The sequence below is a fragment of the Liolophura sinensis genome, chromosome 13, assembly GCF_032854445.1.
Source record: "Liolophura sinensis isolate JHLJ2023 chromosome 13, CUHK_Ljap_v2, whole genome shotgun sequence".
NCBI lineage: Eukaryota > Metazoa > Mollusca > Polyplacophora > Chitonida > Chitonidae > Liolophura > Liolophura sinensis.
In genome coordinates, this window is record NC_088307.1 from 28364484 (window position 1) to 28384679 (window position 20196).

A 20196-nucleotide genomic window follows, 5' to 3' on the forward strand; every position below is an offset into this window, starting at 1 on the left:
TTAAGCATCCGAGATGACCACAATTTTTACATAATACGGTGTTCTATTCGTGTCACGAAAAAGCCGTGGTATCTACCCACAAACTCCGCCGAACCCAAAGTAGGAATGGTGTTAGCAAACACGAGGTCGACTTTGGGCGGGGAGGTTTTGCTACATAAAGGCCCATTTAAAACGCGATGTCGACCTCAGGTACTGGCCCCGATAGCACAGTAGGTAGAGCGTCCGCTTTCGGAGAGAAGGTGAATCCTGGGTCGGGTCACACCCTAAGACCTTCAAAGAGGAAGTTATCACTTCCTCGCTCGGCGTTCAGCGTGAAGGGGATAGTGCAAACACTGGTTCAGCCGTATCAGCATAGTGGCTCGGGCGGGTCGGCTAACTTGCCTTCGGTAAGTCGCCTCAGTGAAGCAGCACTAGATAAAAGAGCGGTGGAAATCCGTCCTGCAACAAGGAGGAACATTACATGCACTTATCCTTCATCGTCACAATGACTGAAAAATTGTTAAGTAAGACGTTAAACCCCAAGCACTCACTCACTCGAGCTCATGGTGTGTCGAGTTTTGGGAGTTGATACAAGTGCTTTTTCGTGGCACAAACAAAACACCATAACATAAATACTTTGTGCATCACAAAGCCAATCTGATTCAATTGGGTTACAGTTTAAGTCTTTTTGGATTTTTACTGGCAGCTTCTTTTACATATCTAAATTTACATGTAGTTCAAATAAATCATGTATGTTTTAAAGTGAAAGAGATACCTTAAGAGAATAGACCCCTTGAAAGTGAAACTAAGAAGTTAGTATATATGTATTTTTTTAAATTTTGTTTTCACTAAAATTTATTTGTTTGTTTATGTGATTAACGTTTTACGCTATACTCAAGAATATAGCGAAATATAGCGAAAAAATATGTTCACTAAAATGCAGCAGTCATATGTTGGGTGACCATAATTGATCACCTTTGTCAACTTTATCAGTTTTCTTTCTTCACCCTTCACTAAAAAAAATGAATATGTTAATTTTCACAGAAAAGTTTTTGCCTGGGTGATGCTAGAATATATTCTGTTATAACACAACACTGTGTCATGTTCAACATAATATGCTGTTAGTCTAATATAATTGTTATGTTCAAATAGAATATTGTGTTACATTTAACAGAATAATCTGTTGCAATAACAGAATACATTCTAGCATCACTCAGGCAACAGACTTTCTGTTAAATTTGACGAATTCTTTTTTTAGCTTAAACACCGTGTTTAATAGTGAAACAGCTCATGCACGTGCACGATTAGACAGTAAACATGCAAATTTAAAGGGTACGTGAAAGGTTTAGTTCTGGATACAGGGTACATGGTGTAACCCAAGATATGAAAGAACAAAAACCTTCTCAGCTTTCTTTTGGTTTTCCTAATACCCCAGAGGCCAGTCGAAAATCAAGTAGCCTACTGTGTTGACGTCAACGGTGATACCTGTCAAAACATCTTTTCAATTGAAAAGCCGAATTGGTGGGCGCTAATCTGGTCCCGCACTCCCATTATGTTCATCGATGGCCTCATTTCCGAATATTTCCGACCATTGGTGAATATAACAGAGGGCTTATTAACAACTATAAAATATTCCTTAAATAAATTATAATATTCTTGTTATATTTTCATTAAATTTCCTTAAACCAAACTCTTCGTTTAAATAGTACGTTTGCATGTATCGTTTATTAACACAGCGTTTGTCTAAAGCTGGAGATCAAAGTGGAACAAATCGTATTTTGGTTAGTGTATAGATGGTGGTATAAATTTTAGCGCATTTGACTCTATCTAAGATTTATCTATATAATTATTTGATTGGAGTTTTACGCCTTACTTAAAATATTTCACTTATTCGACGGCGGCCAGCATTATGGTGGGAGGAAATCCGACATAGCCTGGGGGAAAACCATGGCCATCCGCAGGTTGTTGACAGATCTTCCCAAGTACGGTCAAAGAGGGAAGCCAGCATGAGCAAACGCATTGGTGAGAGTCTCCTGGGTCATTGCGCCTCGCTAGCACGCTAATCACCTCGGCCATGGAGGCCCCAAAGACATGTAAAATAGGGTTGTGGTATTTGGCCTTTCCATTCACGGTTATTTTTGCTTTCACAGATAGCGATGATGAAGTAAAGTGAAGGTAATAGGCCTATGGGCATTTTAGGCTTGTGGACAGTTTGGTTAAGCTAGCAACGACATTCTAATTCTTTTAATGAAACTGGCATTGGCTATTTGCGAATTTCTCATTGGATGTGGACGATTCTGGTTGGTGGCCTCAGTATTGCGTGATAGAGAAACTTTGCGCTATATTTTGTCCGGTATAAGTGGTTAAGGGCTTTTTATATGTATATATATTATGACATTTATAACATTTGTTTGCAGTTTTATCTAGATAAGCTCTGCTCACAGAAATGACACGCTGTTATATTCCAAAATACAACATTTACATGTACCACACAGAAAATTGCCCTTTTTCATGTAACCATTACACAGATGTGCCAATAACGTTGTATCGCCAATAATAATGATTAAGAAAGCGTTTACCAGCGTTTGGAGCCTCCGTGACCGAGGTTGTTAGCGCGCCAGTGCGGTGTAATGATCCAGGAGCGTCTCACAAATGTGAGTTTGTCTGTGAGTTCATGAGATGGTACAGAAATATGAAGATGATTCCAGCACCACACAAAACCCTACATTCACAGCTGCACGAATTGTATTTCGTCGAATGTGGTGTTAAAGGTTAACCCATGGACCAACTTCATGATGATATTTATTTATCTATTTATTTATTTATCGATTTTTTTTTCATTCGTGTTTTACGCCCAACCCAAGAATATTTCACATACGATGGCGGCCAGCTTTATGATGGGAGGTAACCCACCATAACTGTGTATCACTGTGTATCGAATTCTTTCTCTTTGACTCTCTCTGTTCAGCTTCAACGACCGCAATTTTCGGACACGCTTTCATACTCCTCACAGCGACAATCTGAGAAATATGAGTGCGGTGCTTACAAGGGAAATCAAATGAACTGTGTAGCCTCTGGTATTTAATGAACTTTGGTTATTAAATATAGCACTTATGTAGACTTTATCTTAAGTGAAATTAATGCATTTAGCTAAAAGTTAAAACGCATGTCTGTTATCTCCTAATCTGTATACCGAGCATCTTGATCCCACTGATCCCCCATCGGCAAGCAGCACCGTACACGCGTCACAATGTCACAGTGCACCATGATAACAAAAATGTCATTTCTGCTACTCCACTTAACTATGTGCATGGTCAAAATGTCATTCAGTGTTAAAATAGGCAGGCCTTCGCTGCATGTTTGCCCATGCAGATGTTTATGACTAGTTATGAACTGGATTGGTGTCTCAGTAATCCTGATGCATAGCATTACTCAAGACCCATTATAACTGCCGTTAGGTCAGTGCTGGAGAAAGACATAGTGCATGACCAGTTATAGATTACAAACGGAATTAACTATAGCTATCCTATTTAAGCAGTTGAGGGGTTAGCTTTTTGATAGCTTGATGTGACAGTTATATACCATGATTTGAACTAAGTAGTTCAGCTCAGCACTTCTTCCGGGTCACAGACGTGCGTAAATCATGTATTAAAAAACACAAGGTTGGTCAAATACTTCTTCTCATGTACTTGGCGAGCAGTTCCGTTATACATGTAAATCTGCGACTGCTTGCACAAAGGTACTAGTAACTCAAGAGATGGAGGAATTTGAAAAAGCGGTATGATATACATTGGTATGCCGTAACTGATGCATTCAGCTAGGGATAAAGAAAAAAACAAAAAAAATAAACGATAGTCAGATCACATGTTTGGCACAATGAGGGTAAACGTGACAAGAATCAACGTGACCTTTGGGTTTGTAATAAGATTCGAGATACTAGTATGACAGTTTGAAAGCATTTAATTAGTAACGATGTCAAACGGAATCATCTAATTTATCGTTGCTTTTGTTGGATGCCTACGGGGCGATCATAAACGCTGATTATTCGCACTGAGCTACATCGGTGCTCTGACTAGCTGTTAACATAATCACAGCAGATTGGTTCACCACTGATGATAACAAAAAGCCGTCAAGCAAGTTAAAAGAGATACAGGAAAACTAGAAGAGTTCCTTTAATCTATCCGCGAATGGCTGCACTATGATCTCCAAGGGAAGGGAGTGAACTCTGGTGTCCAGTGTCTCGTGAAGTGCGATGATGAGTAGGAAGGCAATAAGATTTCACAGCATATTTGAAGAAGAAGAATTATTTGGTTGTTTCTGATTGGAAAATGAGTTTTCATACCACCATTAATAGAGCCTGAATATTTTATTGGTATAACGACTCTGCCCATTATTCTCTATGACAAATGACATTACTGTGCAATAGTGCCATTTATGGTGAGTGAGTGAGTGAGTGAGTGCTTAGGGTCGTACTTAACAATTTTTCAGTCATATGATGACGATAAACTCCTTAGAGTGTGTGTAATCGTTGTTACAGGACGGATTTCCACCGCTCTTTTATCTAGTGCTGCTTCACTGAGACGACTTACCGGCAAGTAAGTCGCCCCGCCCGAGCCATTATACTGATAAGAATAAACCAGTCGTTACAATATCCCCTTGGTGAGGAACGCCAAGCGAGGAAGCTAAAACTTCCTCTTTTAAGGACTCAGGTGTGACCCGACCCAGGATTGACCCTGGATCTACCCCACCGAAGCAGACGCTCCACCAACTGAGCCATCGGGGCCGGTATCACTTAAGATGGAGAGAACATAAAAATTAAGTAAAGTTCAAATGAAAGAGTGGGAAAAGCCACTTGAAAATTTGGTCTTCATAATTCTTTTCGATTTTTCTTTAAACACAAAAAGACTTTTAAAAAAAATGAATGGGTAATATTTGGGATCACCTCTTGATATATATTGTCTTTGGTTGATAATGTTCTAAATGAAGATGTAACGTATGTTTCACGACTCTATTTGTGCTGACATTTGGTCGTTTCAAGTAACTAATCTGTTCAATCTGTGCATTAATCGTTTTAAAATTTCAATTATATTCTTAAATATTATTAGAATTCTGATTAAATTCTGATTTTCGGCTGAAAAAAATTCCCACAAATGTACTCCCATGTATTCCCACAAATTTATTAGACATGCATCACATCCTTAATTAGAACATTGTTATGCAAAAAATATATATGCCATATGTGGTTGCAAATACCCACAAATCAAAAATATTTTCAAAAACAGTTTTCTCCAAAAAGAAAAGATCTAAAAGATAATAAAGACTATATTTGCCAATAGCTCTTCACACTATGTCATCTTATACTTGTTTGTTTCCCAGGGTTCTGCAGGGGTATAAATGGAATATTTTGAGTACGTCGGAAACACCAATGAAACAAAACAAACAAAATAAATAAATAAATGATACAACAACAACTTTGGTTGTGAATTTAGAAATGGCAAAAATATTTGCCATGGACCAATTTCTTAATGGTTTTAATACAACAGAAAAATATGAACCTTTTGGAGCACAAAGTACAAATCACATCGTCGCAATAATCATATAGTGTGGATTAATTGTTAGTTTTGGCTTTGACGTGACTTTAGATATGCCTCAATCATCGCGTATATTTCGCTATACTCAGGAATATTTCACTTTCACGACGAGAAGAGCACGGGGGAAACCCACAGCCATCCGAATGGTTGCTGGCTTATGTCAGAACATCACACCGAAAACAGCAATATCCACTTAACTTTTTGTGCTTTCACTTACAGGAAAAGACCTCTAAAAACTTACAGGAAAAGTCCTCTAAAAACTTACAGGAAAAGTCCTCTAAAAACTTACAGGAAAAGACCTCTAAAAACTTACAGGAAAAGTCTTCTAAAAATCGAAGCAGGCACCACTACATAGAATACTTAAAAGTATGCATAAATATACTTTCATTTATTTCAGACATTTGACTTCTAAGGTGGGGTTTCTGGACCATACTATACCATAGTTGAGGAACTTTGACGTCACAGAATGTTTTTCAACAAATCACGACACTGAATGTTGGTATAACTCTGTTTACCCGTGAGTAAAAGATTACTGAAATAATGTTACCGACCATTCATTCTTTCTGTTGAACATCAGGACAAAGAGTTGATGTGACATCAGACTTCCTAGACACTGTCAGTATGGCTCATAAAGATTACTATAGTGTTCAAATATTTGAATGCCTTTCAAAATCTGAATTCAAAGCATAAATGAAAGTATTTTACGCATAGTTTTCAGTTGTCTGTATGATGAACCTTGATTCATATTTTAACCATGTTTTACTTTAAACTATGTTATCAACCGACAGAATTCACAAAACGTTTCATACCGGGAATAGTTGAATAGTGGGAACACATCAGTATCATAACATTGAAATTGGGAGTGTCGGATGTACTGACTCAAGTGAGATACACGTAAGAGGTCACACTGAGGTGTCACTTCCGCCATATTACTGAGCGATTTGTTTTCTGAAGCTTTACTTTGCTGTTATATCGAAAACCGGACTGTTGAAGGACACCTTGAAAATTCGGTCAATTTCGAAAGCGTGCTTTCTGGCGCAATGAAAGACAGGTTTCATAGTGGAGAATCTAGCCTACATAGACACTAGCCCTCATCTGGGTATAGCCTTGTTGACTGAATCTGATATTTCTCCACACGTGGTGTATCGGAACTTTGTCTATAGCTAGCGTTAAGTGGGAAGGCATGTATCGTCAGATTACCTCATAAAGTTAGGCTGTGTATTCATACGGTTTCCAGAGACTGATATCGATCTCTAGGCAATCAATAAATACTTGTATTTTTTTAAGGACGAAAAACTCACCTGCAGTCCTAATGGCGTTTTGAATGACTTCCAGTGGTACCGTCTCGTCTCTGAAAAATCTGCAACTACGACGAGCGTTCATTTGAGTGTAAAATGCTTCAGAACGCTCAACCATTTCCTCGTGCGAACGGCGTTCCATTCTGAATGGAATGTGCGCCACATCTTGCTCGAAATCGTGTGCTAACGTTCCTCCGGAGGCGGTATCGTCCTCCTCGCTATAGGGCGACACGTCCCATGTGGCGGGACTTGAGGAGGTGGGGGGCTGATTCTTGGCTGTCTTAGAGTCTGAACCATTCCGTTTCTTATAAAGTAAGAAAGTCAGCCCTCCTATTAGTAGCAGTGCCAGTACCTCTGTCTGACACAAGAATCCGAGTGTGGAAGAAATGATCGCCATGGCTTATTCGTGTGTTGGTATCGTTTGGCTGTCGACTCTCCCTCTGATGAACGTTTGACGCACGCTAACCTTGGGGTGTACACAACTGTATAAAAAACCACAGCAGGGAAAGTAGTGCAGCGACAGCGAACCTGTATGTTCATCACTGACGGTCATGTCTGCAACATCATTAACTGTGGAGTTATCAGGGACATTATCAAGAACAGCCCGCTGCTCATTTTCAACTGAAAGAGACCATTTCAAATCCTTCTCAAGTTAGTTTTTGTCTATTAGTAAGACGATCTCATAAGTGTCCTTTGTTTCCACAGCGCTTGGTCAAATGAGCCAAATGGAGTATGCCAATAGTTACTGCTAACACTGGAAAGTTGCCCCCGTTACACCCAGTGGTCAAGTTGATAGCGTGCTAGCGCGGCACAATGACTTATGAACCTATCACCAATGCGGTAACTGTGAGTTCAAGTCCAACTTATGCTGGAATAAGTAAATAAAGACACGGGCCAAGAGCCCCACGCTTCCTGGAAGCTATGAGATCCCGCTATATTGGAATAAATAGATCACGACACCACTATATTGGTTGAACAAGTTTACTCTGTGGTCACATCAGGTATAGAACTCGTGTCACATCAGGTATAGAACTCGTGTCACACCAGGTGTAGAACTCGTGTCATTCAGGTGTAGAACTCGGGTCACCACAGTACAGAGCTCTAACAAGTGAGCTGTACAAACATCCTCACTAGTTACTGAAGTCTTTAAGCACTGCATACATGTATAGTGCAATACGTAAGGAATAGAGAGTAAAACCAGAGCAGCGACGACAGTGTTATGGCTGGCAAATGGGCACACGTAACGTAAATACAGCCTCTTGTCAATTTACCTCTCAGGGTTTTATTCTGACTCTTCAAGTACATGCATAAATAGCAGCAATTCACACTCCCGCTAACACCATGACATAAGCAGAATTAGGTAAAATAGATGCCCTGACGTGAATTACAATTTACTAGAATTACTGGTCTATTATTACTCCAGTGACATTCAATATATTTTTGTCGTTTGGTAGGAAAATTGGTAAATTGTACAACACGCATGTACTGCAGAACTTTGGAGAACTAATTGGAGGCTCCAGAGTGAATTATGTTTTCTATCTAACAATAAGTAACAATAGTACTCTCGCTGGACAATATGCTGGCTGGACAATATCCTGGCTGGACAATATCCTTGCTGGACAATAATCCACCCTGGACAATAATCCACCTTGGACAATATCCTCTCTGGACAATATCCCCGCTGGACAATATCCTCTCTGGACAATATCCTGGCAGGACAATATCCTCTCTGGACAATATCCTCGCAGGACAATACCCACGATGTGCAATATTTCCTCCGTGTAATGTAACGGTTATGTGTAATAATTATCTGTGGGTATTTACAGTAAGACTTCACTGTATTGCTTTACAGTATGTCTTCGCAGTATGACTTCACAGCATGACTTCAGAGCTATGTAAAACTTTGGCTTTTACATAAAGTATCCCAATCCATTTTTTTAAACTGTGTGGCAAAATTTACCCTCTCTGATATATAAACCTATTATGCTTACATATGTACATACATATGTTTTTTTCTCTATCCGGAGCTTCTACCACTAATTATCTGCCTTGTTTAAAGGAGAGAGTTAATTTGATTGCTTAGAATTTTAGTATAGCAGACAGGTCATAGCAGGCGGTATAAATTTCTTTTATTGAGTCAATTTTTTGTCTAGATAATGTCTGAGAGAATTAACTGGTAGAAAAGGTTTAAACCATGCATTTTATATGCAGATGTACAATCTGGGCAATGACTATCCAACTAGTTCATTTGTGGATACTTTGGGTTTTACGTCATACATAACAATTTTTCTGTGATGTGACGACGAGCAGTCATTAGGTGTGTGCACATATATTGTGTTTTCTTATAGTCGGGACGCCACTGAAGTATCACGCCAAAGACACCAGACATGACACCCAAACGAGTCACATTATACTCACACCGGCCAACTAGTCATGTTTCCTTGCTCTTACCTCTCAGCGCTGAGCGTGAAGAGAGGCAGCAACAAGTGCCATTTTTAATGCCATTGAAAACAATCAGACTATTCAACCGGTAAGCTCTCAGTTGGTTAGGGCGCTAGCGCAGTGCAATGCCCTGGAGTCTCTCACCAATACGGTCGCTGTGAGTTCAAGTCCAGCTCATGCTGATTTCCTCTCCCGCCGTAAGTGGGAAGGTCTACCAGCAACCTGCGGATGGTCGGGGGTTCCCACGTGCTCTGCCCATAATGCTGGCAGCCGTCGTATAAGTGAAATATTCTTGAGTACGGCGTAAAACACCAATCAAATAAAAAAATCAAGCGGTAAGCCTATTTGTGAAACAGATGCACATCTTGTATACAGGGCCTACTTCCTGTAAGAAGATATTAGCTCTGAGGTAAATATCCATTTGTTTCCGCCGGACTTCTTTCCGAAGTCAGCCGGTAAGGTCACTCGAGCACGAGCAAAGAACGATCAGCCATGCTGTTGTCAAACCACTGGGCGCCGCCATGTTGGGACTAGTCCGTGTAAACCATTTTCATTTTCCTTATCGTTCTGATATATCGCTTATGTTTCTTCCACGAGCAGTTCTAAGGGTACTTTGAGGTCAGGATTGAGACGTTTTTATTGGCGATTTTCAAAATTGCTGTCCTATTTTTGCGGCAAATATTCAAGCAACAACGGATATTGACAGGGAGCGAGAGCTGTTTCAGTCTTGTCTATAAGAGCTCTCGCGAAAATGTAGTTGTCCGAATTCTCTGAAATGTGAAGTAGGGGTTAAGGTTCACGAGAGCCTCCTAGCCCCGGACAATGCAATTTGCGTATGTCTACAGACTGGTGTAAACTTAATCGCTGTCAGATATTGCGATTTGTCGTGTGTCTATAGATCAGTATAAACATGATCGCTGTCATATACTGCGATTTGCTGTGTGCCTGCAAACTAGTATAAACATAATCGCTGTCAGATTCTACCATTTGCCGTATGTCTACAAACTAGTATATACATAATCGCTGTCAGATACTGCGATTTGTCGTGTGTCTATAGATCAGTATAAACACAGTCGCTGTCATATACTGCGATTCGCTGTGTGCCTACAGATCAGTATAAACACAATCGCTGTCAGATACTGCGATTATCGCTACAGATCAGAATAAACACAATCGCCGTCAGATAGTGAGATTTGCCGTGTGTCTACAGATCAGTATAAACACAATCGCTGTCAGATACTGCGATTTGCTGTGTGTCTACAGATCAGTATAAACACAATCGCTGTCAGATACTGCGATTATCGCTACAGATCAGAATAAACACAATCGCCGTCAGATAGTGCGATTTGCAGTGTGTCTACAGATCAGTATAAACACAATCGCTGTCAGATACTGCGATTTGCCGTGTGTCTACAGATCAGTATAAACACAATCGCTGTCAGATAGTGCGATTTGCCGTGTGTCTACAGATCAGTATAAACATAATCGCTGTCACACATTGCAATTTGCCTGTGTCTACAGACTAGTACAAACACAATCGCTGTCAGATACTGCGATTTACCGTGTGTCTACAGACTAGTATAAACACAATCGCTGTCAGGCACATTGTTATATACAACTTATGAAGACAATTAATGGGTCGATGAAATACGCATGTTGATAAATAAGCCCCGAGAGGCAATGGCTACAGTATACTCGCTCTCTATTCACGTTGTCTGCCAAGACATCAGTATGTATGATCTATGTATGATGTATGATCCGACTGGGTCTTCACAGATACATGAAATCGTTGTTATACTTCACGTTTAATTATTGTACAGCAGACGAAACGTTCCTTAAATATGGAAACAGTGATAGAACTGTTTTATTGGGTGGGCAATACGAGAAACAAGACTTCTAGGTTAATCTATACTTTATTTATTTGATTGGTGTTTACACCGTACTCAAGAGTATTTCACTTATACAACAGCGGAAAGCATTATGGTGGGAGTAAACGACCATCCGCAGGTTCCTGAGGGGGCCCTTCCCACGTACGGCCGGAGAGGAAGCCAGCATTAGCTGGACTTGAACACAGAGCAACCGCATTGGTGAAAGGGTGGGTCATTACCCTGCGCTGGAGGGCTAACCAGCTGAGCCACGCATGTCCCCTTGTCGATTAAAGCCGAAATCCTGTTGTTAAAGATGGAAAAAAAACATTAAAATGACATAAAATTCAAATGAAAGAGTGCGAAAAGCCAGTTGTATATATGTGATCTTCAACATTTTAGATTTTTCTTTGAAGAGAATAAGGCACTTGACAATCATTTCTGCGTGGTGGGTATTTGGGATCACCTTTTGTTATATCATTGGTATACTGGTAATAAAAGTCAAAAATGAGTATGCAACACATGTTTAATAATAAATATACTTGCACTGGAATTTCAGCTAACAAGTACGTTCATCCTGGATTTTTGGTCCTATTTATATTTTTCAATATATTAATAGATATTATCATCGTTCAGATTAAATGCATTCGTTTGGATAGAAACAAATTTACATTCAAATAATTCATCAGACGTGCATCACATCCTTATTTAGAAAATTATTATGCAATGACGATGAATACAAAATATTTTCAAATACAATTTTCTCCTGAAAAAAAAATATCGAAAAAAAATATTACAGACCATTTTTGTAAATAACTTTGGACGCTCTTTCGTCTGATTTTGGCATCATTTTTATGTTTTCTCCTTTAACCGGTGGATCAATCTGTTAATCAGTGAATGAATGAATGAATCAGTTGACAACAACGATTTCAAATCCGTCAAACTGGCTTGTAGTCGAACATATGAAGACGCCGACACCACATCAGACATTCTCCTCATCCTGAATTAGCATTTTAAACGGTTTTGGACATTTAAAAAAAACGTGAAAATATATTCATAATAGTCATGTTTGTATGTAATTTAATTATTTCAAAACTCCGTAACTGGACTGGCTTTTGTTATCTAGCGTCTATTATAGAACACATTCACGTGTTACCGTACATGTACATGTTCACGTACGTGTACATGTACCCAGAAGTGTTCAGTATACACTCCAGACCACGGAAAGCATTGCTTCGGCAGTGCGTTGAAGCTAGGTACCCTACGTCGTATTTTCAGTATTTTCACTGGTCTCGCGATATGTATTTCAGTGTGCTTTCACTACATAGTTCACATTTCCCGGTCGGAAGTTTCCTGGGTGATGATGTAATTATCGGCCCCTGAATGACCATGCACTGTACAATATTCCGCCCATATCTACTGCAGGCGTATTTTCATTTTGTAATTTCATCACATCTCGTATTACCCTTCGTTTTGTCTATCGGGAGCATCTCTGTCTGGTTATGAAAGGAACTCAGTCGGCTCATGCGTTAAACAAGCCAGACATGTTTACTTCATTGCTATCACTCAGTATCCTGCACTGATCTGATGGAACGTAAAGCCGTCGTCCAGCAGTCAGGCTCCTACCTTGTCAGTTTCGCAAAGTACCGGTAATTCTGATGGTAATTTTATTTGAATGAAACTGGCCTTTCGGAAATTCACTTTCGATAATGCTTACCGGTTGACGGTTAATTGATTGGTGTTTTACGCCGTACTCAAGAATGTTGAGTACCGCCAACATTATAGTGGGAGGAAACTGGGCAGAGCCCGGGAGAACCCCACGACCATCTGTAGACTTGAGGAAGACCTTGCCACATACGGCAGGATGGAAAGCCAGCGTGAGCTGAATTTCACCGCACTCTAGCGCATGCGTCGCTCTCTACCTTCCGCTTTACATCACTGCCACCATAAGACAAGCATGACCCATGGAGCCTGTAGATGTACGTATAGACTTGTATAGGCTTAGCCTCATCACTTGTGTCCTCTCGTGGAACTATTTAACTAGAATTCATCAATAAAGTTGTTTTCAGTTTTGGTTAGAATTATGTTTTACATTTTCTAGATAAAGAGAATACATACGTGTAAAGTATAATTAGAGACAGAGGTTGAAAGTGATTGTGTTTTCTGACATCACTTTCTGCCTCATCACCGTGACCCAGGTGAACACGGGTATGTTTAAGACTTCTGTACAAAATTTGCTATTTGTTGCAGTGATGTAAAGCGAAGGGTAGAGAGCGACTCATGGGCTAAGAAGTATGGAAATGGGCTGTAAGTTAAAACACTCGTGTGATACATGAATAGGCCGACAAGAGGAGATGACAGAAGACATGTTTCGACACAACGTTTATAATAGAAAACCAGCTCCTATTTGCGTTCCAGACGTTTTAGATGGTTTAGAGGAGACAAGGATAATAAACACGTCTGATCAAACACCTTCGAAATGCAGCCTGTTACAGCAATACATTTTAACTTAATCATACTTTCTTGATTTGTAATCAGCATATAAACTGGCCAGAAATTCTTCGATCAGTATATATATATGCTTGAGTGGGTGTGAATGGGATCTTCCAGCGAGGCAGTGCACCCGCGATTGGTAGGCCCCGACTGCCCTTCTACAGCGAGGCAGTGCACCCGCGATTGGTAGGCCCCGACTGCCCTTCTACAGCGAGGCAGTGCACCCGCGATTGGTAGACCCCGACTGCCCTTCTACAGCTATGTGTAGAAACTTACTCTCAAAAAAATAATGTGTTAAATTTAAGAAAAATTGTGTTGTCTGAGTGATCCTAGTATGCATTCTGCAGCATATTCTTTTGTTTTACCGCACGTGAGAAGATCTGCCAGCAGCCTGCGGATGATCGTGGGTTTCCTCCCAGCTCTGCCCGGTTTCCTCTCACCACAATTTGGCTGCTGTCGTATAAGTGAAATATTCTTGAGTACGGCGTGAAACACAAATCAGATAAATAAATAAATATTTTGTTCCATATACCACACATATACTATTAATTCAACTATTAATTCAGTCTAATATTGTATTAGACTAGATGTTAAGCTGAATATAACAAAGTCTCGCGTTATAATAAGAGAATACATTTTAATAACAAAGCCTCGTGTTATAATAAGAGAATACATTTTAATAACAAAGTCTCGTGTTATAATAACAGAATACATTTTAATAAAAAGTCTCGTGTTATAATAAGAGAATACATTTTAATAACAAAGTCTCGTGTTATAATAACAGAATACATTTTAATAACAAAGTCTCGTGTTATAATAACAGAATACATTTTAGCATCAATCAATCAAATAACAGATTTTCTTTTAAAGTCAACCGATTATTTTTTGTTAATAACCGAGATGGGATATGTATGAAAATTGTCTTTCGATGGGCATGGGTTGTAATGTAGATAACAATAAGCACGGAACCAAAGCTTCGAATGTGTATCCTATAAACGCATGACCACAACTTGATATAATACGCGTCAACTTAAACTGCGAGTCATCGTGTACCTTTCACAAAACTTTCGTTGGTTCGTTTAAGCAGGTTACGAAAAAAAGTTTCACAAAATTAAATTGTCTAATGCTTAGCCGATTTACCTTAACAACTTTGCAGCTATCGGATTGGTTGAATCAATGATGATAATTTTACGGTACATCACCGATGCAAATTAAATGGAGCTATTACGCATAAATATTGCGAAAAAGATGATTTCTTTTTCGTATTTGACGCTGTTTGTAAACAAGGGGCGATTACTCTCACAGCGAAATGTCGGGATAGAACTATGGGATGACCGGATGAGTTTTGCTGGTGTGTGAACCTTAAATAGATAGTCGTGCGCTGAAGGAAGGTAAATTTCACTTATCCCTATGTTGCCCCTGTTAATGAATAATCAGTCAAACATACCGATAACACTTTTATAGACATGTTTTCTTCCTCCTCGCCACCTGTGTACATCACTAATGAGTTAGGGTCATCTTCTAAAATCTAATACTGAAAACTTAAGTCGATAGTCAGATATTTTCTTCGTGAAAATTTAAACTTGTTGTGAAATATAAACCGGAATAAGTCAAATCTCGTGTACATATACATGCGTGCGTAAACGTATATGTACTTTGATAGGTAGGCTGGCATGTGGCATTGTTCTACTTCAAAGCATTTTTGTTATTCGTTTTAGTAATTATAGAAGATATACAATGAGTGACTAATAATATCAGATTTATTAAACAACGTTAAACTTGTAATGTAATTTTCATTTGTTCAGAGCCTTTGGCGAGGATCAAATGGAAATTTCATTACAAGTTTACCGTTGTTAACGCGCTACTGCAGTGAAATGACAACAGGTGCTTCTCACCTTTGCAGTCCCTGTGGGCCCTAGCTCAGCTCATTGCGCCTTCTTCTCTGGTTGTACATAAGAAGGTCTGCCAGCCATCCACAGACTACCATGGGTTTAGCCCGGGCTCTGCAAGGGTTCTTCCCTTCATATTGCTAGCCGTCTGGGTATAAGTGAAATATTCTTGAGTACAACACAAAACAAAACTGATTAATAAAAAAATTAAATGTAAACTTATTCCCTAGATATATGTATTTCCTGACAATGTATTTTGACAATTTCAAGTCGTCCATCACCAAAAGTTCAGCACATTTTTCTTACCTCCTCAGCAAAGAACTGGTGTTTCGTTATTAAGATGTATGCATACTAATTCATTTTAACATTTTACAACACCATTACAAATTTATAATCAATATTTTTACAGCTTTCATATTTTATTTTTCATAGATCTAGAAACTCTTCTCCTAGTGTACTCCATGGGTAACTGGAACTCGAGAATGGTACAAAGTAACACAAAAATCTCGAATTTCTTCTTCACGTCTGAAGTCCAAATTAAAGGCGGGAACAAGATAACAATTACGTGAATTTGAGATGAAAGTGTTCGAAAATAAGTTATATACATGTATGTGGTCTTCAGTATTTTTTGTCGATTTTTTTAATGAGAAAAAGACATTTGAAAATAATTTTGTGTGGTGGGTATTTGGACCACCTCTTGGTATATATATTGTCCCTGCGAGTAATGTTCTAAAGGAGTAAGTAACGCATGTTTCCTACATATAGATATATTTGTGCTAGAATTTGGTCTGTTCACCTAACAAATGTGTTCAACCTGGATTTAAATCATGTTTGTGTTTTCAATATATTTAATGATATTATCTCATTCAGTTTGAATACATGTCTTCGGAAATATACCAGGCCTGGAAAATTCAAAAATTTACTTAACCCTAGAAAAGGTTATGTGAAAAAGACTCTAGGTAACCCATAGTTTGTTTAATAAAAATTATTTGCTTAACCCGTAGGTTAGGCAAAAAGGTTAAGCGAAAAGGTTACGTTGGCGTAGTTCTGAACAGACGGCAAAATTGCACTTTTCAACGAACGCCGTCCGGCGTCGGGTGTTATTTAAAGGTGTTGGGCGCACACTTTACATCTTAACAAAGTTATTTCGCCCTCGGCGTTCACTTTAATTAAGAAATTGACTCTAAAACACCACTTTTTGAAAGTTTTTACAGAGATGGTACATTTCGAGGACATCCCGCCAATTGCAAAGCACTTTCTGCGCATTGTCGATATAAACCTTATTCTCATAACCTCGCAGTTCAACGCTGTCTTTACACTGACACAGTTTGCTCATCCCCTGATACAGTTGAAATTGCACATGGGAACAGGGTGAATTATTGTCCTTGAATTCTTAACTCCCTTGTTTAGAACTCTTCTAGCATTTGGATTTGGGCGAAGCCACCGCTCCGGCAGGAGTAGTCCGTTGACACGATTATGTTTTTAAGGTTATGGTTATTTTTTCGGGCGAACGACAAAAAAATTCACGCGATTTTAATCTTGCGAAAGCTTTGTGCGAACGAAACGATCTTTCGCGCGATATTTCGAGGGCTGTAAACAATACATTTACTACATTGGAATAAATTTATTAGACATGCATCACATTCTTATTTAGAACATTAGAGGGCCAAGTCGATATATTTAATGAATATTTTCAAATACCTTTCTCTCCTAAAAGAAAATATCAAAAAAAAAATAGTAATGACCATATTTGCAAACAACTTTTCAGGCACTTTTCATCTAATATTTGCATCATTTTTATGTGTTCTTCTCCATTAAAGCTTTATCTCAAGTCTGTTGTGTATTGATACGCTGTACAATGAAATCGCTTTTCTACAATATGTTCGCAATCTCTCGGATATTTGTCTGGACACACAATTCATCTGGCTTACAGTTACATGAACACTGAATAAGAACAATTTTCTACAGTATTATACAGTTCATGCTACAGTTTTTTTCGTGCTCATTGTCTTCATACAAGTCGGATCTACAACTTTTATTCGATAAGGATATATTACGGGTGCATTTTTATCACTATTATTACAAAAATCGATATAGCGGTGGTGATTTTGCATTTGAGTGGTGTCCATCACCAGGCTTACAGCGTCTGTTTTATTTGAGGATTGTCGATTGCCATAGATATCTATTCTCATCTTGACAGCCACCTGCATGGCTACATCAACGCCACGCATGCGCAAGATGAAATGTTTTAGACCCATGGTAGATCGTCAGCAAACATTTCAATCGCACGTAAAACAGGTGAATAATCTTTGTCAATTGATTGTCCGTCAGACTTTCAAAAACACGTTGTTTTCTTCCACATCACAATGTTGAACACCACATAGCTTCTGTCGTGAATATATGATAGTGAACGTTGTTAACAGATTCCCTACCTTAACGCTGTGAGGAACGACATACTGTGATATCAGTGGAATACTGCTGTACTATTTTGAAAGATCTCCATCGATACTGAGCAGTTTTGATACAGGATGCCAAGCCGTGTGTAACGCTTGGAAGGCTGTGGATAGGGTGTAGTAGGCGGTGGATATGACGTACCAGGCGGTGGGAAGAGTACACAAGGTGGTCATCAATCTGTAACAGGTGGTTGACAGAAGGTGGGGCTATTGACAGACAGATTAAGGTTCCAGAAGCAGTAGATGCCACACTGGAGGAAGATAAGGTGTATCAGGTGCTCCACAAACTGTTATAGACAGTAGATAGCATACAAGTGGGGATGCAATTAGAGTAACAGGGGGGTACACTGATGCAGGCGTGAGATGTCCACATTGCCGTCAGATAAGTTCTAACGGATGCTCCACAAATTATTACAAATAGTAGATATCATACAATTGAAGATGCAACTGTAACTGTGGAAACGGTGGCATATACCAAATCTGAGGGCAGAAAATGGTTTATTAACCGTATCATGAAATAAAACACAAGAAAAACAATCGGCTGTCGGACCAATGAGCAGAACTACAATACCGACTTTTGTGACACATGTAAACCTTGATCTAGCGGGCGTTAAGTTTTACTGAACATGACGAATTTCGCATAGTGAATTGAGCTGATCGGTGTACAGGATTAAAAGGTAAGCTTGTTTCCCTCGTTGGTTGTGTCACCTACAATGTGTTAATGCTATTCTATTTGGTATATCCACTTTCTGGAACATACGCGCGTTGACGATGTGAACCCATACGATGGCTGTGATGATTGCTTATGTCATGATTACCTGGGTTCTGATAACACCTGGCCAATTAGGATAAGAGATCGAATCCAACTCCGTAATCTAATCCCGTTTTGCAAATCTGTGGCCGTGATACAGTTGAAATACAGTTGAGTGCAACGCATTTTTACTTACAAAGAAATGTATTACTCACGTATTACTCTATTATGTATTCCATACTTCATATTTCATATTTCATACGTGTACCTATGTATCAAGTAAATCTGTTTGTGTTGACTTGTCGGTGAACTTAGAATCTCCCTAGGTTCAGGGACAATCAGCAGCACCAAGACAGGTTCTTAGGCCCCATTCCGAGGCAGGGCTCAACTTTAAAAAGTTTGTTGTTACGCTTTCTATGCCCTCGATCGCTGGTTCATTTTGGGTAAGACATTCGCACACCCTGCATCAGCCAATTAGCCCATGATAAAGTCGTAGTGTGCACGAAGTCAGTTCGTTAGAGGTTTGCGTTCAAGACATATTATATTAGAAAGATGGGGATGAAGTGGTTAGAGCTCGCATTGCCACAAAGGGATTATTTACGTTAGGAGCCAAGTCCTATCTGTCACCAAATGGTTGTAGACCATAGAGTTGTGCAGTCCAAGTTGGCACTAAGTGGTCATTGACGCCAGAATTGCCCAGTTCCACTTGTCACCAAATGGTTATAGACCTTCGAGTTGTGTAGTCTCAAATGATGGATGTGTACTATCCTTATTGCCACCAAGTGGTTGTAGATGTTAGAGTTGTCCAGTGCCAGTTGCCATGAAGTGGTTGTAGATGTTAGAGCTGTCCAGTGCCAGTTGCCATGAAGTGGTTGTAGACGTTAGGGTTGTCCAGTGCCAGTTGCCATGAAGTGGTTGTAGACGTTAGAGTTGTCCAGTGCCAGTTGCCATGAAGTGGTTGTAGACGTTAGAGTCGTCCAGTGCCAGTTGCCATGAAGTGGTTGTAGACGTTAGAGTTGTTCAGTGCCAGTTGTCATGAAGTGGTTGTAGACGTTGGAGTTGTCCAGTGCCAGTTGCCATGAAGTGGTTGTAGATGTTAGAGTTGTCCAGTGCCAGTTGTCATGAAGTGGTTGTAGACGTTAGAGTTGCGGTAGGCTTAAATAACGCAACAGTGCAGTCTTCTAGTTGGTTATATTTCCTCTTGTTTCAGATGATTGCATGGAAAGTGTTAAAGATGTTCGCAGCGAACAACGTCGTTTTGATGTGCTGTAGCATTGTGTACATCCCCTTGGCTTTTATGGTATTCCTTCCGGGTCAAGTCCGACCGACCGTAAATGAACTTCACACGACCTCGACTACCAAACTGAATTATCCAACATCGGGCAACTTTGGCCGTTTCCTGGAAAGTCTGGGTTATTTCAAACACAGCACTTTA

The 20196-nt window shown here is 39.5% G+C and overlaps 1 protein-coding gene across 1 annotated transcript in view; it reads right to left on the reverse strand.

Moving 5' to 3' along the window:
- The window catches only part of LOC135481038 (iodotyrosine deiodinase-like), a 10875-nt gene extending 3610 nt beyond the window's left edge, over positions 1-7265 (reverse strand). Inside the window, exon 1 of the mRNA XM_064760969.1 lies at positions 6872-7265. Coding sequence (XP_064617039.1) covers positions 6872-7265 — 394 coding nt within the window. The remainder of the gene's footprint in view (positions 1-6871) is intronic.
- Between the last annotated feature and the right edge of the window lie 12931 nt (positions 7266-20196).